The following is a 19,639-nucleotide window of genomic DNA, read 5'->3' on the forward strand; positions in this document are numbered from 1 at the left end:
TGCTAAAGCTACTTTGGGTTTGACAAAAATCCAAGTTTGGGGGCTTCAGAAAAACCATGCAGCAATAAAGTAATACAATAAAGTAATAAAGCATGTAGCAACAAAATACTGTAAAATCAGTCAAAATATATTCTTTAAACTGAGTAACAGAGCAAAAAATTAAGTTGCGGGGGTGTCGAGTAATTTAATAAGTTGCAATATTCAAGAAAAATAAGATAGAAGCACCTTCAGGCTAGAAATAAAATTAGTTTGACATTTTTGATTTCTTTCTCTGTTGATATATTTTCTGTTGAATCTTGATTAGAGCACCTAACATAGACTCACGTACAGGATCCTCTGACAAACCACATGAAATGCCTTTCCAGCCTAAGAATGCAGAGATAACCCACTTGCTTGCAGAAACAGAATGTTCGCCAAGGCCATCTATACCCCAGAAGGACCCTGAACCTTCAGTTACAGATTGTGAAGAGCATGAATTGGAGATCTCTGTGGCTCAGCCTGTAACTCAGCCTCTAAAGGTTGAGACCTACAAACCACCAGCTATCCCTAGCTCAGGCTACTTCAGTGCTATAGTCAGCTGTGTTTCAGACAATGGAACTATTTATGTGATTCCAAAGTCACAAGGTAAAATAGAAATTGTAGTAATACAATAATTATATAAAATTGCAACTTTATAATATGCTTTATAATTGAGCATGCCATATTTAAGAAACTTCCATAGATGGGAAGGGTCAGTACATCCCTGATGTTACATTGTGATCCTATACACATTTGTCAAGGAGCTAAATTCAGTGATGTTTACATTAACCCCTTTCCTGTTTCTCCTCTTTTCTCTTTCTCCTTCCCCAGCCCCCTCAGTATAATCAGGTCTACAAATACACTTGCTGTTGTTGTCATGGTGGCCATCTATTTAATGCTGGTGATAAAAATTGGTCATAGTTTCTAACAAGGAGGAGGTGATGCAGTATTTTTTTGCCTCTTTTTCCACTGTTGTCCTTCTCCTTGGAACCTCTGCTACTGTTTCCAGTAATGCTGCCACCCCCCCCCCCCAGTCCTTTAGAAAGTTAGGGTATTTTATTCAAATAACGCTTTTTATACAAAAAATAGAGATATTTTATGTTCTAGCTGTAAAATTGTTATACAAACCGCTACGTGAATATATGGAAATCCTTAGAAATTATTATATGTATTAATAGCTTTTAACAATATTCCCTTGGTATTTTTCTCTAGAACAACAGCTAAGCAAGTTGATGAGTGACATACAGAATAATTTCAAATGTCTAGGGCTTCTGGAACCCTACAGTTGGAAAAGAGGAGAGGCTTGTGTTGTAAGAGCAGCAGATACAATGTGGTATCGAGGGGAAGTTAGAGACGTTGGTGGTGGCATTATAAGAGTAAGACTGACCTTTGTGTAAAGACCTTCTCATTTTTGCATGTGTATGTGTTGGAGGTGTTGTTTTTTTAATGTAAGGTTGTATTACAAAAGGTGTATTCTTTTGGTGGTGTCCACATGATTCGTGTATTATTATTTATTTATTTATTTATTTACATTTCTATACCACCCAATAGCCTAAGCTGTCTGGGTGGTTTACAGAGATTAAAAATACAGTATACAGGGGCTAAAAGCCATTTACATAAAAACACATGAGCAGACAATATACACAAGACAACATATATCTAAAACAACTTCAAGGAAGCAATCTCAAGCAATTGACCAAAACCGTAAGACAAAACGTGATTGGAATGAGGAGATATTCCCTATCCCCTGTTCACATGATGCATCAGCAAAGGGCAGGAGTGATCTTACCTCCCATATGTAAAATGCCTTCCCAAGCACAGGGTAATGAGGAACAAGGAACGTAGCAGGATGCATTATTAGGGAATGTGTTTTATATTTGCTTAGCTTTTGGGGTGTCATGATAAAAGAGGTGGCTTAGAAATTCTATAAAGGAAATTATAGCCATGGGGGATGCAGGAGGTAACCTAAAGAGTCATTCATGAATGTGCCCTGATAATCTAGTGTGTTAATAACTAAATTCAGTGATCTCTGTGATTACCCTTAATTTCATAATCTATATACGTAGATCCTATTTTCCTTAAAGAGACTACTTTGGTGGTGATAGTGGTGGGGAGCTATTGTGTCATGGTTATTTCCCAAATTCCTATGGCAAAGAATTGATCAGTGGCTGGCATGCTTTTTAAAATGAATAAAACCACATTGTGAAATATATGCACTGATCTACCAGTTGTATGTTTCTTTCTTTATTAGGTACAGTATTTGGACTATGGATATATTGAGAAAATTCCTCAGTGCCATCTCTATCCAACTATTTTGTATGCTGACATACCTCCATTTTCCATACCATGTCAGCTTTATAAAACTGTACCAGTGAGTAGACACTATGTTTTGAAAAATACGAGCAGCAGTTTGAAAGATACATGCTGCTCAATCTAGGGTACAGGCAATTAAGAAATGATTATGTATGTATTACTTGTCCCTTCATAAATTGCAGGATTTTTCTGCAATGGGAAAATGGGTTGCAGAAATTTTCTGCAAATGGGAAAATGGCTCACAAGGAATTAGACCCAAAGGTTGTGAGTCTTCCATGAAGCAATATATGAAAGTGGACAAATCCAATATCCACGTTACACAATACCGTTGCATCCATGATGCTGTATGGACATGAACAATGGACAGGGCTTACTGCCCTATCAACATAGAAGTTCTTGCAATTACTGTAGTCCTAGTAAGTATTTAAATATATCTGTGTGTCTGAAATTCTAGAGAGTCTACTTGCAAAAAACTATTCCCCAGCAAAAAGTTGGGGCAGATAGGACATGTAGACTATATTTATATGATCTCTCTTGGCCTCTCTAGTATTTATGTGAATAAAGGAGGATGAGTATTCTCACTGTCAGTGGTTCTTCGGGAGAGGAAGGAAGGTGTGGACAATATCAGTCAGCACTGAGATCAGTGAGGATATGGCTAGTACTTGGCCCAAAACATCTAGGTGCCTGAGGTGGAAAGTGCAATCCTTCCTGACCTTAAAATGGATTTAATTGGCATTTTTACCATTTGATTTACACAATATACTTAACACTTTGAAGGTGCAAAATATTTTTATCGTGGCACAACAAAAGTTAATTAAACAAAAACAAACATAAGTATTCACCCCTGAGTCATTACTTGGTAGAGGCACCTTTGGCAGCAATTATAGCTGTGAGCCTGTTTGGGTAAGACTTTACCAGCCTTGTGCATCTGGATCATGCAGTTTTTGCCCATTCTTCTTGGCAAAATTGCTCAAACTCTGTCAGGTTGGATGGGGACCATTGGTGAACAGCAATTTTCAAGTCTTGCCACAGATTCTCATTCGGATTGAGGTCTGGGTTTGACTGAGCCATTCTAAAACATTCAGGTTCTTGTTTTTAAACCACTCCAGAGTAACTTTGGCTGTGTGTTTAGTTTTGGTCTCATCAGGCCAGAGAACCTTTTTCCATGTGTTTGCTGTGTCTCCCACGTGCCTTTTGGCAAAATCCAAACGGGAATTTGATATGGGTTGTTTTCAGCAATGGCTTTCTTCTCACCACACTTCCATAAAGCCCAGCTTTGAGGAGCGTCCAGGTGATAGTTGTCCTGTGGTCAGTTTCTCCCACTTCAGCTGTGGATCTCTCCAGCTCCTTCAGAGTTACCATTGGCCTCTTGGTTGCTTCTCTGACTAATGCCATCCTTACCCGGTCACTGAGTTTGGTGGATGGCCTTCTCCAGTTAGAGTCGCAGTTGTGCCATATTCTTTCCATTTTGTAATAATGGTTTTTTAACAGTGCTCCAGGGGTGTTCATAGTTTGGGATATATTTGTATAAATTTTTAATAATCCAACACTGATTGGTGCTTCTCCAGAACTTTATCCCAGACTTGTTTTGTTAGCTCCTTGGTCTTCATGATGCTGTTTGTTTAGATATGCTCTCCCACAAACTCCTGGGCCTTCCAGAAACGTTATTTAATCTGAGATCATGTGACACTCGACTTGCACACAGGTGGACTCCATTCAACTAATTATGTGACTTCTGAAGGCAGCTGATTCTACTAGAGCTTATTTAGGGGTGTCACAGCAAAGGGGGTGAATACTTAAGCAGTCCAGACTTTTCAGTTTTTTATTTGTAAATTATTTTGTAAAATATATAGGTTTTTCCTCCACTATGATATTATGGACTACTTTGTGTAGATCAGTGACAAGAAATCCTAATTGAGTCCATTTTAATTCCAGGTTGTAACACAACAAAACGTGGAAAAGTCAAAGGGTGATGAATACTTATGCAAGTCACTGTATGTACACCAGTTGCTGGGAAATATGGGTGGGAGAGTGCTATTGCACTCAAGTCCTGCTTATGGGTTTCCCATTGACAGCTTGTTGGCCACTGTGTGAACAGAATGCTGGACTAGATGGACCCTTCATCTGATCTAGCATGGCTCTCCTTAAGTTCTTAATTGGTTTTCCATACTTAACAGATTGGCTGGTGTGTTTCATCTTTGATCATGCAGGTTGGAAATGTTTGGCAGCAGGATGCAGTTGAACTCCTTCAAGAACTACTTACAAAAAGACTTGTTGAAATACACATTATGGTAAGCATAAAGACTAAACCATGTAAGTATATATGGTGCTGCTCTTGCACTCTACAGATATTTATTTTATGATTTTATGCCAGTGCACTTTGTCAGAGGCAAGCAGCATAACCATTATCTCAAAGTCTGAAGAGCAGGCTATTTCAGATACGTTTCACTTAAGCGCCAAACTAGATAGAAAAGGTGGAAGCTATATTTGTTCATGCATCTGCCCTGTTCACTTGTAAAGCAAGGGATACAGAGGGGTTTTTTTAACATGAAAAGGAGCATGTGCGTTGAAGGGAGCTGAACCCTCTCCCTATGCTCCATCTCCCCACTTCTCTTAGTACACTTTCTGTATCAGACCTGGGCTTGGAGAAAAGTGTCTGGGGTGACAGCATGAGGGGAAGACTATTCAATTCCCCATTTTAAATACCCCTTTTCCTTTCTTCAAAAACAATTTTTTTTTTGAGACAAGGATTTCTTGTCACTCTTCCTCCCACTGCTGGCAGCAGCTGGCAGGGTATTGGATACTCAGAATGGGCAGCAACTCGATGGGGTTGCACCCTAAAGGATGAAACCAGGCACAAACTTACAGAACAGATCACAAAGTATACCAAGTTGGATCTAAATCAAGTAACAAAGCCATTAAAATGTGGTCTTCTGCCCCTCTCTTAGCACAATATTTTCCTGTTGCACATAGTTCTTGGAGGTGTTTTTTTCTGTGCTTCCAGTTTAGCACAGATGCACACAACCAGGAACTACAGGCGTGCTCTGGGTGTGTTATGTCCGTGGGGTGCCAGCCTGCCTATTCTTTGGGGCTGTGTGATTATCTTTGTTCTGTACAGCAACTGGCATACTGTAGGAGCTTAAAATAGTGGAAGTGGTAACAGGCTTACCTGTCTTTAACTTAACAGGAACAGTCAGACAATCCATGGGGAAAAGTGTCCATTAAACTCTGTTTTTCTGGGATGTCACTTTCTTCCTTCATGGCGTACCATAAACATTGCATTAGTGAAGATGATGGTGGCTGTATACCAAAACTGGTAATCTTTTTTTCTTTCCAGCTTTAAGAGCTATATAGAACTGAATAGGGAAATTCATTTCCCCAGGGTTATGGATGTATGTTCTTTGTCCTATGCTGTACTTTTCAGTTCACAGTTAATGCTTATGTTACAGGTGGCAAATATGAGATATAATTTCTTTCCAAACCCAGGAGAGGTTTGTTGCCAAAACAGCAAATGCAAGATGTCTCGAAAAGGAAGCAAGCTCAAAACTGACTATAATGTGGGGTGCTACTTTGTATAGCATACATTAGAGAATACAATACATAAATGGATGTAGATTTCCATATTTGCTGTTGCAAGCTACTCTTGCCATTTCATACTGATGCAACTAAATGGCTAGTATACAATTGGGGCCTTGCATGTGCCGGTATGTACAGGGTCGTGATGTAGCACTTCTGGGGGCAAGCCCCCAAACTAGCAAAAATGCTTGTTTCTAGAAGGGGCAGGTTGTGCCCCTTCCAGAAATGAACGTTTGTGCTCATTTGGGAGCTTTCCCCTAAAAACGTTACATTGCAGCCGCATGCTGAAAAGGGCCAGCGGGGTGGGGCATGCAAAGACTGGGGTCTGCAGGGCTGGCTGCGCATGTAAGGCCCCAATTGGACACTACCCAATAATTTCAGATTTGGAATGGTAAAACACTCAGTTACTAATTGCTGTATAGATCATTTTTATTGAGTTGCAGTTTTTTCCCCTTATTGATGAACTTCTCAGCATGACTTGCCATTTCCTAAAATATACAGAGGACAATATGATTGGTAGAGTCTGAAAGAAAGTGTAAGAAATGTCATTTCAGCTGTAGCTGTTCTGTCCAAGCACATCAGGTAATACGAATCCCAAATGTTAAAAAACTGTTCAACCGTTTCATTAAACCATTTTCATTTCATTATCATGCCCGCACAGTTGTGAACTGCAGTGTGCTGTTCAAAAGAAACCTATCAGGGTAGGTCTGAGGATGGAGGTGTAGGAAGCACCAGCTGTTGTAGTAAGTCTTTAATCATACTGTGTGACAAACAGCTGGTGTAGGTCTCACCCTCTTTAGCGGAAAGAAAGTTGGACCAAAACTGCAGCTGAAGGGAAAGCTTAGTTGCAGGCATACCAGGTTTTTCATTCTCCTTATTGATGACAAGAACCCTGGTTCAACTGGAAGAATTGTCCTTTTACGAGTAAGCAGATCTCCCTCCTGCCAATACATATGAAAGAGAAAATTCAGCAACTTCAGTGTTAGGCAAGAGCGTCCCAGTTTGCTTGACATGCAAGTGTATTATCAGAGCAGGTTATAGCTGCAGTCAGTGGACTCTGATGGCTCCAATGTTAGAGGGGTGGTGAATCCACTCTGGGTTTCAGTCAGAAGTCTAAAGGAGCTATCCAACATATGGAGCTCTGACTAGAATTCTGGCTAAAACCTGCCATGCATTCACCGCCCCGCTGGCATCAGATACACCTGCCTTCAGTGGCTGCAGTTGTGTTGTGGGTTCTGTCTTACGCTGGTGTTTGGTGTTTTTTTTAAACATTCATTGTTTTTATTACTGCATTTGTTTTTTATTATATGCATTTTATTGTTGTATGCCGCCTTGGGAGGGCTCCAGCACTGAAGAGTGACCTAGAAACATTTTTTTAGAAACTCTGTAGATAAGGCAAACTTTCAGGTCAAGAGGTAAGACGTCAATAACCACCATATGAATTAGGGGGAAAGGGATTTCCATTTTCCTGTTTCTCTGGAGCAGTCACCTTTTAAATATCAGATTAGTCCTGATTCCTACAGTTTCCATGGCATAAATTTAAATCGATTTTTTTTTCTACAAATTTTAGATGGCAATCTGTAGTTGGAAATGTGTGTCCTTGAAGAGAGAAACTCCTAGTTTGCAACCATTTCCTATACTTTTAGAAACTGAATTGCTAAGGTTTACTTTAAAAGAACTTTCCTAACACATTCTAGGTTATAACAGAGTGCGGTGAAGATGATTTGGAGGAAAATTGTGAAATCAGTCATGAGGTAAAATTAAATGTTCAACGGACATCTTGGCTTTTAAGCTAAACATTGCTTTGTTACCTTGTTGAATCCCATTTGTTAAGTTCCCACTTCTTTGTTACCTCAGCTGGTCCATAGCATTATCCATTTGTTTGTTTTTGGAGGGTGGGAGTGGGGTGGATCAAGACTGCAAGCTTTTTGTGGTGGAGGAGGCATAGGGACATGTGTCTGTGTATGCATACAATAATGGTCTTGTTAAGTGATTACCCCAACTCAGGGTTTTTCCTCAAGGGTTGCACCTAAAACGCATTTCACAGCATTTAAAAAGCTATGGCCCCTGCTCCCCAAATAGTGCGTCCTTTGAAGAGTGGGTCTTGCACAGAATAGCCCCCATGACATTCTGGTGAGACATAGATCCAAGTGCCAAGATTCTTGGCATTCTCTTGGATCGTTCTCACAGATTGGGCTCCTGGTCACACGTTTCTAGACACACGGGGTGTCCTAATTCTTCATTTGTTCTAGGAGTTACTCATGTCTGAAGTAGACACTCCTCTTCTGCCGCCATATATCTCGCCATTGCTGCCTGTTCTTGGAGAACTCTATCCAGTGAAAGTAACACATATTGTGTCACCTAATGAGGTATCATTATTAAACATGCTAAGCAACTATCATTAATGTCATCTGATATATTGTAATTGCTCCCTTTCACAGAAATGCATTGGAGGACTTGTATTCTGTGTTAATAAGTTACTCTTACTCTTTTGATGTACTTGAAGACAGGTACAATAACTTTATATGAAATTTAGCAATGACTTGTATTTTAATTATGCTTATATTAAATTTTGCCATGTTTTTGTGGCAACCAGCTTTCTGTTTGCTCATCCCTATCCAGGAGCTACTTGGCCACTGTCCACTACTCTACCTTTTGCCTATAACCTTTATTTACTAGTATACGCAATGGACATGTTTGCACGACATGCTAACCCATAGTGCGTGACTAGCCACGCATTGGGTTGTTCTGTGAACAAACCCCAGTGTGTGGTTGGTGCGCCTGACAGTGTGTTGTTTCCCCCTCCCGTCCCCCTCAGTCCACGTGGCTCCACCTGGTATCGCAGAGGACTTGGCGGCAGAACAACACACTAGCCCATCATGGGTAGTCACCCACGATGGGTTATCGTATTGTGTGAACCCAGTTAATGCCATACCCATCCAAGAACTTGTCTTTGTGCTACTTAACGTTTTTGTTGAGCAGACCAGAGTGCAAGGCAAATGAGAATGGTTGTTCACTGCGCTACAAACGCTTAATCTGCTGAGAACCTCAATAAAGAACAAATGACCAGCATTTTACTTTATTTTTTAAAAATGATGCCCCACTTAATACAATTCAAAGTGACTTTTATAAATAGCTGTACTTAAGGTGTCAGCCAATGCCATTTTTAATACTTTTCAGAAGAATTTGTGGGAGTTAGGATGCTGCACAGATAGTAGATATGACAAACAGTAGCTTTCAAAGCATGAGAGACTGCCTAAGAAGCTATGGTATGGGCAGTTGCCATGGAAAATACCAGCCTTCTCAGCATTTGTTTTGTTTGCTTTTATTCTTTTTATTATTGTACATTTTTTATTTGTTAACTGCTTTGAGCTATTGGAGCAATTATCTATACACAACTGAAGCAGTAGAATCTTGTCAAACTCTGACCACCTTCCATTAGATTAAAAATGGGAGGCTGGCACGTTCATTGTGGGGGGGGAATTCCCTCTCCAATATCTTTATTTCTCTGTGAACTAACACATTTCTAAGCCTCTTACTATTTTGACATGAGCATTTCTTAATTTAGTTATTTTTTTGGTCTCAGGTGTATATATCCCTTGACCAGTCAGACAGTGCTAACCAGCATAATGATACAAAGGACAGAGGAATCAGCTCAGATTCTGAAACTCTAGATCAAGCCTTGAGTCAGTGTAATCGGAACATAGAGTCCATCCCTTTTCTAACAGATTTTCGAAAAGGTATCTTATTTCTTAGAATCTAAGTTAAATTATAAATATAGAATATTATTCATTATGTAACCGAAAGCAAAAGTGTTAAAACTATTCTAGAATGGAATCTCAATCTCTTGCTTTCATTCGGAGTCAAGTAGGAAAAAGCAAAGCCTCCAGAAAGCAGTTCATATGTCCCCCTTGCTATAAAAACTGTGCAAAGAACTCCCCTCTGAGCTTCTGCTGAACTTCACATAGTGAAATAATTTAATCCTAGTATCCTTATGTGACAGCAGCTCTGGTGAAGCAGCTGTGCTCTGAAAGCATCTAATGACAAATACTTGATTCCATCAAACTATATACATTATTCTCAAGGAACTGTGGTGTGTCTTGATGTATTTTAACCTGATCCCTAGCACTTAACACACTCAAATTAGATGCAGTGTGTGGTAAAATTATAACAGACAAGGATGGCCAAGGATTCTGAACATCAGTCAGATGGCTAAGAGCTGCAAGGCTTGCCTCACTCACCTGTACTAATATTCTAGCTACTTGTTTGTTCATCTTCACTAGTCTGCTGCCAGATATGCCAGTAGAAAATAGAGAATGCTAGTTAGTGTTGCAAAGGATCACCCAGGCGAACAGTTGTTTGCTCCATAAAACAGACATGGAGCACAACCGATGCTAAATCATACCTAATTACTCCAGACAGTTTTATGTGACGTCCTTCCCATCTTTATAAAGTAAAGATGGTCTGTAACACGGTATATATAGTTATAGAATTTAGATTCTGAATTAATTGGTGGGGTTTCCTTGTAGGCATGCCTTGCCTTGCAAAGTACAGAGATGACTTGTGGTATCGAGCAAAGCTCCTCTCAATTAATGAGTTCAGTCCTCTTTCAATTCTGGTGGAATTTGTTGATTATGGTTCAACCGATACGCTACCCACAAGCAGGTAAACCTATACATTGCTCATGCATTTTTTGTAAATTCCTGTTCATCAAGACTAGTGAAACTCTAACCAGATAAGTTGATCTGTACCAAATATAAATATTAGCATCCTTCATAATGTTCTAGTTGCATCTAACCAAGTTGCTCACTGGCTGAGTTGACATGCAGCGGTAAGCCATGGTTTATGTTAATCAGGGTTTGTTGCTTGCTTTAGCAGTGAATTGTTGTGCACATGACCAAACAAATCTTCAACTGTTTCCTACCCATGGCAGCACTGAGGGGAAGATATTTCTCCCAGCTTTGACTGTCCACAGAAACAGATTTCTAAGCAAGTCTACCAGGTAGTCACATATCTAACTTTGAAGGGACATGAGAAAATGTTTCTCCCCTACCCAGCCCTGTGCCATTCCTACACGCTTCTCACACCTCTGGCCCTCTTGGTCTCTGTAACTGGCAGCCTCCAGGAAAGCATATCATGGGCAGTCTGGAAGAAGTATTTAAAAAACAAGCAGTATCCAGAGTTCCCTGCCTCTCCCCCAACTCTTGTTTGCCTTTCTGTTATGTTTCTGCAGAAAATCTCTCCTACTTTGGGGAAGGGAAAGCTGTGTACCCACCACCTGATTAGGTCTGTGATAACCTTATCACATAAGTTCCAAGAGGTCCTACGTTTTCCACAAATAATCCACCATTCCAAAAACCAGCATTCACCAGCTCTGACTGGCACCTGGAGCTGCTAATGCAATAAACACACCTGATTGGTTGTTACTTAGAAATGCAGATGAAAGCAGTTACCATTGCTGGGAGGAGTACCATTTGTCTTCCTTGGTGGTCATTTAATTTACCTCTTAATGTTCCCTTGTCAAAGTGCATAGGCTCCCCTTCCCTGTTAAATATGAGGAGGCATCCATGAGGAATTATCTTCCTAGGACAAAGCAGGGAATATGACCAAAATATTTGCCTTGGTCCTGGCCTCTGTGGTTCCTTCTTCCCAGTTTCATTTCCTGCCTCACCCAGGACAGAGCATGTGTCTCTCCACAACTTTGTCTAGGCCTTGTCCTTTTATCTGCTGTTCAAGCTCTTGTTTTCTGTTCCAGATCTCCCTTTGTTTCATCCTTCCTTTCTTCTTAAGGTCAATTCTCTCTTTCACAGAGCCCCTCTGAGGGGACTTGGCACTCACTGGATGTTGGCTCAAGGCCTGGATTTTTGCTGTGTACGAATTCCCAAAACTTCCCAACCTAGCACATGTAACTGCCTATTCCACCAAGGCTGCAGCAACCGCAGAGGCATTCTGTACTAATGTGCCCTTGGCAGAAATCTATAAGGCAGCTATTTGGTCTTCCTATAACGCATTCGTGAGGCACTATAAGTTAGATACAGCTTGCAGAGGTAGCCTTTGGACAAAGAGTATTTCAACAAGAAGTACCACAGTCCTAGAACTCAGTCTTCAGATTATGCCCACCCTAACTGGTCTCTTGGCGTGTGAACATCCTATCGTGGATGCCTCCTTAACGCCAGGTAGAATGGAAAATTGGTCACTCAGTGTGAAGTTCCATTCTGGTTCAGTGTGAAGGGGGCATCCAAACCATGCTGTATGAACACCAGGTTGAGTTTTCACATCTAATCAAGCCCTATTGAACAATACACTCAGTGGTGCCTGCGCTTTCTCAGAGGGTTGCAGTTTATCCTGTCACTGTCCTTCCCCCGATGTCTGGCTCCTCAGTTTTTAGCTCAGGTAGGACAGAACTGGAAGGGAGGACTGCAGAGGTCAGGACCAAGGCAAAGATCTTGGTCACATGTTTCCTGCCCAGTGGGAGGAGATTACCCATTATGGACGCCCTCTACACACCGAACCAGCATGGAACTTCACTGTGAGTGACTAACTTTCCACTCCATTACTCCATACAATTTTAACTGAATGGAAAGGGGATCAGTTTTTAGACTTGTCCATGGCTTTCTCTTTTTTTGTTGAAATAGGAACGCACATGCGGGCACACACGCACACCATCCTTCTTAAAGTAAGGGCTCTGTGGTCTTTTAAACAAGTTCACCATTAAAGACTGCTTTTGGCCACAAGACTGGAAAAGGTCAGTTTACATTCCAATTCCAAAGAAGGGCAGCGCCAAAGAGTGTTCAAACTACCGCACAATTGCGCTCATTTCACATGCCAGCAAGGTTATGCTCAAAATCCTACAAGCTAGGCTTCAGCAGCATGTGAACCAAGAACTACTGGAAGTACAAGCAGGGTTTCGAAGAGGCAGAGGAACTAGAGATCAAATCGCCAACATTCGCTGGATCATGGAGACAGCAAGAGAATTCCAGAAAAACGTCTATTTCTGCTTCATTGACTACTCTAAAGCCTTTGATTGTGTGGATCACAACAAACTGTGGCAAATTCTGAAAGAGATGGGAGTACCAGACCACCTTACCTGTCTCCCGAGAAACCTGTATGAGGGTCAAGAAGCAACAGTAAGAACTGGACATGGAACCACCCATTGGTTCAAAATTGGGAAGGAGTACGACAAGGCTGCATATTGTTGCCCTGCTTATTTAACTTATATGCAGAGTACATCATGAGAAATGCCGGGTTGGATGAATCAGAGGTCGGAATTAAGATTGCCGGGAGAATTATCAACAACCTCAGATACGCAGACGATACCACCCTAATGGCAGAAAGCGAAGAGGATCTCAAGAGCCTCTTGTTGAGGGTGAAAGTGGAGAGTGCAAAAGCTGGTTTGAAACGCAACATTAAAAAAACGAAGATCATGGCATCTGGCCCCATCACTTCCTGGCATATAGAAGGGGAAGAAATGGAAGCAGTGACAGATTTTATTTTCTTGGGCTCCAAGATCACCGCACATGGTGACTGTAGCCATGAAATTCAAAGACGCTTGCTCCTTGGGAGGAAAGCTATGGCAAACCTAGACAGCGTAGTAAGAAGCAGAGATATCACCTTGCTGACAATGGTCCTTATAATCAAAGCTGTGGTTTTCCCAGTAGCATTGTATGGCTGTGAGAGCTGGACTATAAGGAAGGCTGAGTGCCAAAGAATTGATCCTTTCGAACTGTGGTGCTGGAGAAGACTGCAAGGAGGTCAAATCAGTCCATCCTAAAGGAAATCAACCCTGAGTGCTCATTGGAAGGACAGATACTATAGCTGAAGCTCAAATATTTTGGCCACCTAATGCGAAGAGAAAGCTCCCTGGAAAAGACCCAGATGCTGGGAAAGATTGAAGGCAAAAGGAGAAGGGGACGGCAGAGGATGAGATGGCTAGATAGCATCACCGATGCAATGAATATGGACTTGAGCACACTCCGGGAGAGAGCGGAGGACAGGAAGGCCTGGCGTGCTATGGTCCATGGGGTCACGAAGAGTCAGGCACGACTTAATGACTGAACAACAAAACCCATTTTTAAGTAAATTGTTGGACATCTTTGAACCACCCCCATCCTTTTTTTAGACATGCATTGAATATTTAACTATTCCCCCCTCCATTTTAAAAGAAACTGTAAGAGCGCCTTCCTGGAAGCTTCCTCCTGTACAAGTCTTACCACATCTTCCCACCCTCAAATTGTACATCTGAGTATTATCCAAGGGCTCCACCAGTGTTTCCTTTTCAAAATACTCTGCTCCCAGAAAGGAATGGTATGTAAAGTGTTTGAAGAAGCCATGGCTTGTAAACAAGCTACAGTTCCCTACTTTTACAGTTTCATCACCCACCCCCTTATTTCTTTTATCATAGATTTTACTGGGCTTCCCCACCCCACTTTATTTACAGAATTCCTACTATTTGTCCCTGCTCTCATCCCACCCTTTTTTTTTAAAAAAGGAAACCTTTATCTTGGGAATAACCAGACTCCATTCCCTTATGCTCAGGAATGCCACACCGCTCTGCTTATCAAACACTCTCTTCAGTTCCACAGTAATTGGAGCAGGGTCCAACACTATGGCAACTAGAGCGCTGCCTTCCTCACCGCTGTTCTGCTGCTCTTCCATCTCTGCAGGGAGCAGGGAAGTCGATGGGCAAGTCGTTGTTTAGTGGGGACTTGCTGAATGCCACAGTGTCCCTGAGGAGTCCAAAGTCAAGCAGGATTCCCGTACCCACTCAAGGAAAGAGGGGCCCGGCAGCATAGAAGCACTTACTTCCAGAAGTGTGTCCATCGACATTGCCTCTGCCGACTGGGGTTGTTTGGCCAGTGATATGGAAACCCCACTAGTGCTCAGTTGCTCTTCTGCAGGCTGTCTGTGTAAGAATGCGTGATGCCCATTGCATAGGGACATGCCCCTTGCAAAGTCATCCCCCAGGTGCCTCAGGACAGTTTGCCCAGGCAAGGGGCTATTGGTTGGTCTACGATGGCTGTTCTTGCAGAGTTGTGGTTACTGTTACCACAGTCTGCACAGGTGTGATATCTGTTCTGTCCAGGAGGGGGGTTGCTATCTTGTCACAGAAAGGCATGATGTGGGGTTCTCCTCCAAACTACCTGTTATGGGTAGTGACCCTCTTGAATTTATTCTTGAAGGTGTTCATTTTCTCCCTTCACTGAAAGATGGTACAGTGGAAGCCCCTCAAGCCCTTTTCCTTTGACATCAGTGTCAGGAGACCTTCGTTCTGCAGTGTATTCTGGAGCCCACAGTTCTGTGTTTGGATGTAATGACAAGCCACTGTTAAAACAAGCTGGAGGTCATAAGCCATCTCAAACTGTGGGTTCTCATTTGTGGCTTGTTGCTGGAAAACAAACCATGGTTTGTTTGCAGAGATGGGTTCAGATGCAATGATTGGCACAATTCAGCAAACTGCAACTTGGCTTACTGTTACTTGTGAAATTTGGCCATGAACTGTCACCTTGAATATAGTTACTATATTCAAAGTTACTAACTTCAAGTTTGTTTCAGATTACGTCAGATTCCTCCTCAGTTCATGCAATACCCTGCTCAAGCATTCAGAGTCTTGCTGGCTGGATTCAAACCTGCTTTATATGATCCAGCAGCAGAAAGAATTCCTTATTGTCCTGAATGGAGCATAGAAGCATTGTGGACCGTGATGGACTGCTTCCAAGGGAAAAACCTCTGTGCTTCCTCATTGGTAAGCTTTTTCTTACCCTTCTCATTTTATCCTATCCACTCTGCCCATCCACAACCTGTATATATGTTTTTTTTCTGCCATACACAAAGAGCTTGACTGGCTTTACATGGGATTATAAATAAATATATTAATGAATAAAAGTAGAAATTAAAAGCCAGGACCATTTGAATCACAGCATAACTCTTTGATACCTTATTCCTAAGATTTCCAGTCTGATTTTTAACCTTAAGTTTGCTAGAGGTGGCTCTGGGACCTTGTCTCCCCAGTGGAGTAAACAAAACAATCACCATCCTTTATGGTTTCTGGAGGTGGGTGATGCGGAATAAACATATTGGGTTCAAATTTGTCTGCTGTTCCATGCATGCAGCCCTATCGTGTACTCCTGCTGAAACAAAGATGAAGGGTTGGATCTTTCCTTTGAGCCAGAGCTAACAGTCACTCACTGGAGGAAAGGGTAACAAGTCAGAAGCTATACCTTCCAGACTCAAGTCATGGCACCCCTCCATTACATACTGCCTGGAAAGTGATAGGAACAGGAGCCCTCCTTTCATTGGTGCATTCAGGTCTCCTCTCTCTCCCTCCAAGTTGGCTTCTAGTCACTTCTGTTGCGTAATTGGTGACTTAAGATTTGAGCACACAGTTCTTATTACAACACTATCCTGGCAAATTATGAACAGTCCAGCTACCCATCACCATGCCAGTGGGACAAAATTAGTCATACCTCAAGGAGCCTATCCAAACTGTGTGCCACCGCTTTATAGTTTATATGGAGCTTTGCCTGGTGATACATTTGGATGGCCAAGAAGGTAGGATTACTCAAATTCCTTGTAGTTATTGTCAGGATTGATTCTGAGTGCAGGGAGATAGAGCAGCTCAGATTCAGAAAAGGAGCAGCCAGACCTGTGGGAGGCATTTTCACAAGCCAGTTCAAATATAGGTAGGTGTGCTTCTCAGGTTACCAACTCCCAGATGGCAGGGCATGAAGCTTCCTCCTTGCCCCCTTCTGTGAGAAGCGGCGAGCAGGAGGAGGAAGGGATTGGGGACTGTGACCTAAGAGATGCGAGGTGGCAGCTCAGAGCTAGTCAGCGATGCCGTGAGAGGCTACGCAGGGAAGCATCACGCGAGGGGCGGGACCTCCCTCCCCAAGTTCGCCTAGCCAGAAAGCCTCCCTTTCAAACTGCCGGCAACATTTGGTTGAATCCCCTGGAGGAATTCCTTTGTAGCCAGAGAGTCTTTGAGGATTTGCATCTGTAATGAGCCTATGAATAATAAATTAAAGCGTGAGACTGAAGCCTCTCTTATTTGTGTGTGTGAGAGTGCTTAAGGATAGAGGGGGCCAAGGGATTTGCTACAGCTATATTGATTCTGTATCTGTGTTTTGCCTGTTGACATGGGCATACATCTTGCTTTCAGACACACTCACCAGAGCATACTGTGTTTTTATATGAAGATGGATACCTGTTTCACATGAAGCTGGTAGAAATGGGATTTGCAGAATTAAGCTAGTGACAAGTAAGTATGCTGAATAGAAGTATTAGACATGTTTGTCTTGTATCAGCACTAAAGAGACTGCTTACCTTGCTTGTGAACCTTGCAGAGTCTCAGAAAGCAAATAAAGGCTTTGCAAATGAATTCCATGAAATTGAGAAAATGGGTTTTTAACATATCGCTACTGTTGAAGAAATTGCTTACACGCAGTGGGCAAACCTTAATGGTTCTAATGAAAAATAGAAAACTAAAATAGGTGTCCTGATTTTAAAACAATTTTGGGCTAAATTAGATGAGACACACATTCAGGCAATTAGTAGTTGCGTGAATTAGGGGGCCCATACCTGCTATTTGCATTGGGCAGGGGAAAGCTTCCGTTTGTTGCAGTGGGAGCTTTTTTTTTTTACACTGCAAATAGGCACAGGGCCCCAATCTGGATCAGGGCTGCAGCAGAGTGGGAGCAAAGGGTTAAAGCCCCCTACCTCCCCATTCCAAAATGCTGCTCTGGATTAGGGGCCACACACCTGCAATTTACTTCTAAAAAGCCATTCAGGAAATTGCTAATACATGCCTGCATTATCAATTCTCAACCAGTAGGATTTTTGCATGCCATAGAACAGAGCTTGAGGATTGATAGTGTTGTAATAAGAGTTGTGTACTCAAATCTTAAGTCACTAATTAAGCAATAGAAGTGACTAGGAACCAGCCTGGAGGGAGAGAGAGGAGACCTGAATGTACCAGTGAAAGGAGGGCTCCTGTTCCCCTCACTTTCCAGACAGTATCTAAGGGAGGGGTGCCAGGACTTCAGTCTGGAAGGTATAGTTTCTGACTTGTTACCCTTTCTTTCAGTGAATGACTGCTGGTTTTGATTTCTCAGTGGAGATGGAAAGGTAGTCTGTATATGTTCATAGCTTTTCTTACTATAACTGTACATCTCCTAGAGGTGAACTCTGGCACTGAAAGAAGTTCTGATGTGTGCCCTGAGAAACCTTAGCTGACATTAGGTCCTGCTTTCCAGGGAAAGCAATTGGACAAAGAGGAGTGCATAAAACAGTGGTTGTAGTAGAGAAAAGGGGAATGGAAAGGACTAAAAATGCAGAGGAGGGACAGGAATGGGGAAGGAAAGGAATGGGGAAGAAAATTATAGAGTGAAAGGAAGGTAATGGGGAAATGAGAGTTTGGTCAAAGAGCAGTTGCTGGTTTTCTGTGTGCAGGGAATCCTTTTTATTTGAGGAAGCAATTAAAATGTGGCAGCTGTCTGCTAACCAGTGCGTGGTATTGTGATCATATCACCCCTGTATTTAAAGTTCTGCTCTGGTTGCTAATTATTTTCTGGGCTCAATTCAAGGTGTTAGTCTTAACCTTTAGACAGGGGTGGGCAGCTTGTGACCATCCCAATGCTTTGGCCTACAACTGAGAAGGCCCTCTCTCTCCCTCAGTGCTTGCTCCGAGGGAAGCTCGGAAGGCGGCAACGAAGGAGAGGGCCTTCTCAGGCACCCATCTGTGGAACAAGCTCCCCAATGAGATCTGCCTGGCGGCAACATAGTTATCTTTTCGACACCAGATTAAGACCTACCTCTTTTCCCAGGCATTTGGCAGCAAATGATGAGTTTTAATCAGTCCTGGATGTGTCTTTAGTTATGACTGTTGAAAGTTGTTTTTAGTTATATGTTATTTGTGTATATTGTCTGTGTGCTTTTATGTAAATGGCTTTTAAATTTTGTATATCGTATTTTAATGTTTTAACTTCTGTAAACAGCCCAGAGACCTTTGGCTGTGGGGTGGTATAGAAATGTAGATAATAACAACAACAACAACTCCCATGATCCCTCACCATTGGCTATGCTGACTAGGGCTAATAGGAGTTGTAGGCCAAAACATTTGGAGGGCCACAAGTTGCCCACTCTTGCTTTAAATGTCTGAGGGCCTGGCTCTCTGAGGGACTACCTGTCTCGTCACAGAACAGTTACTAAGATCTGCTCAGAGAGGCCCTTCTGTTGGCACATGTGAAACGGTTTTTTTCCACATTACTCACAAATTGTGGAATGCTCTCCCTTCAGAGCGAAGATTGGTTCCCATTCTTGGCTTTTTGGAAAGGTGTTAAGACACATCTTCAATGTTTTCATGTGGTTTTATTGCTTTTAATTATTTTTATTTGCTGTACCACTCAGTGGTACAGCAAGACACAAAACCAGTGGTGACTGCAAGAGCCAATGTATGCAATGGGGGAGCACATACCTTTTGTTATGTTACTATGTCTCAAGAAATGGGAGTTGTAGGCTCCAACTTTAATTACCTTTTTGTGTTTCAGATACAAACCTTGTGATGAGAATAAACCTGAATAGAGAAAGATTTCATTATACTTGGATTTGTTTGTTTTTCCCTAGTATTTCCTTCTGTAGAGAATAATTCTACATTGAAGAGTTCAAAGACCTGTTTCGTTGCAATGTTCAACTACTGTAGGATGTTAAATAAAAATATCTGTTCTTCCATCAGAAAGTA

At 41.9% G+C, this 19,639-nt stretch overlaps 1 protein-coding gene across 9 annotated transcripts in view; it reads left to right on the forward strand.

The window, feature by feature from the left end:
• RNF17 (ring finger protein 17) overlaps nt 1–19,639 on the forward strand; it is a 78,571-nt gene extending 58,932 nt beyond the window's left edge. For 3 of the 9 annotated variants that reach the window (XM_084842768.1, XM_084842770.1, XM_084842777.1), the window contains exons 26-37: nt 305–624; nt 1,231–1,394; nt 2,270–2,389; nt 4,542–4,622; nt 5,519–5,647; nt 7,605–7,661; nt 8,160–8,276; nt 9,494–9,647; nt 10,437–10,572; nt 15,460–15,649; nt 17,063–17,161; nt 19,449–19,638. In XM_084842768.1, the coding sequence (XP_084698894.1) occupies nt 305–624; nt 1,231–1,394; nt 2,270–2,389; nt 4,542–4,622; nt 5,519–5,647; nt 7,605–7,661; nt 8,160–8,276; nt 9,494–9,647; nt 10,437–10,572; nt 15,460–15,649; nt 17,063–17,155 (1,561 nt within the window). In that variant the 3' untranslated portion in view covers nt 17,156–17,161; nt 19,449–19,638. Of the gene's footprint in view, nt 1–304; nt 625–1,230; nt 1,395–2,269; nt 2,390–4,541; nt 4,623–5,518; nt 5,648–7,604; nt 7,662–8,159; nt 8,277–9,493; nt 9,648–10,436; nt 10,573–15,459; nt 15,650–17,062; nt 17,162–17,986; nt 18,028–19,448 lie in introns of all 9 variants that reach the window. The other 6 variants (XM_084842773.1, XM_084842775.1, XM_084842771.1 and 3 more) reach the window with 4 other exon arrangements.

Source organism: Heloderma suspectum, chromosome 3, assembly GCF_057233095.1.
Source record: "Heloderma suspectum isolate Gila_16-S chromosome 3, 16-S_ref, whole genome shotgun sequence".
Taxonomy (NCBI): Eukaryota; Metazoa; Chordata; class Lepidosauria; order Squamata; family Helodermatidae; genus Heloderma; species Heloderma suspectum.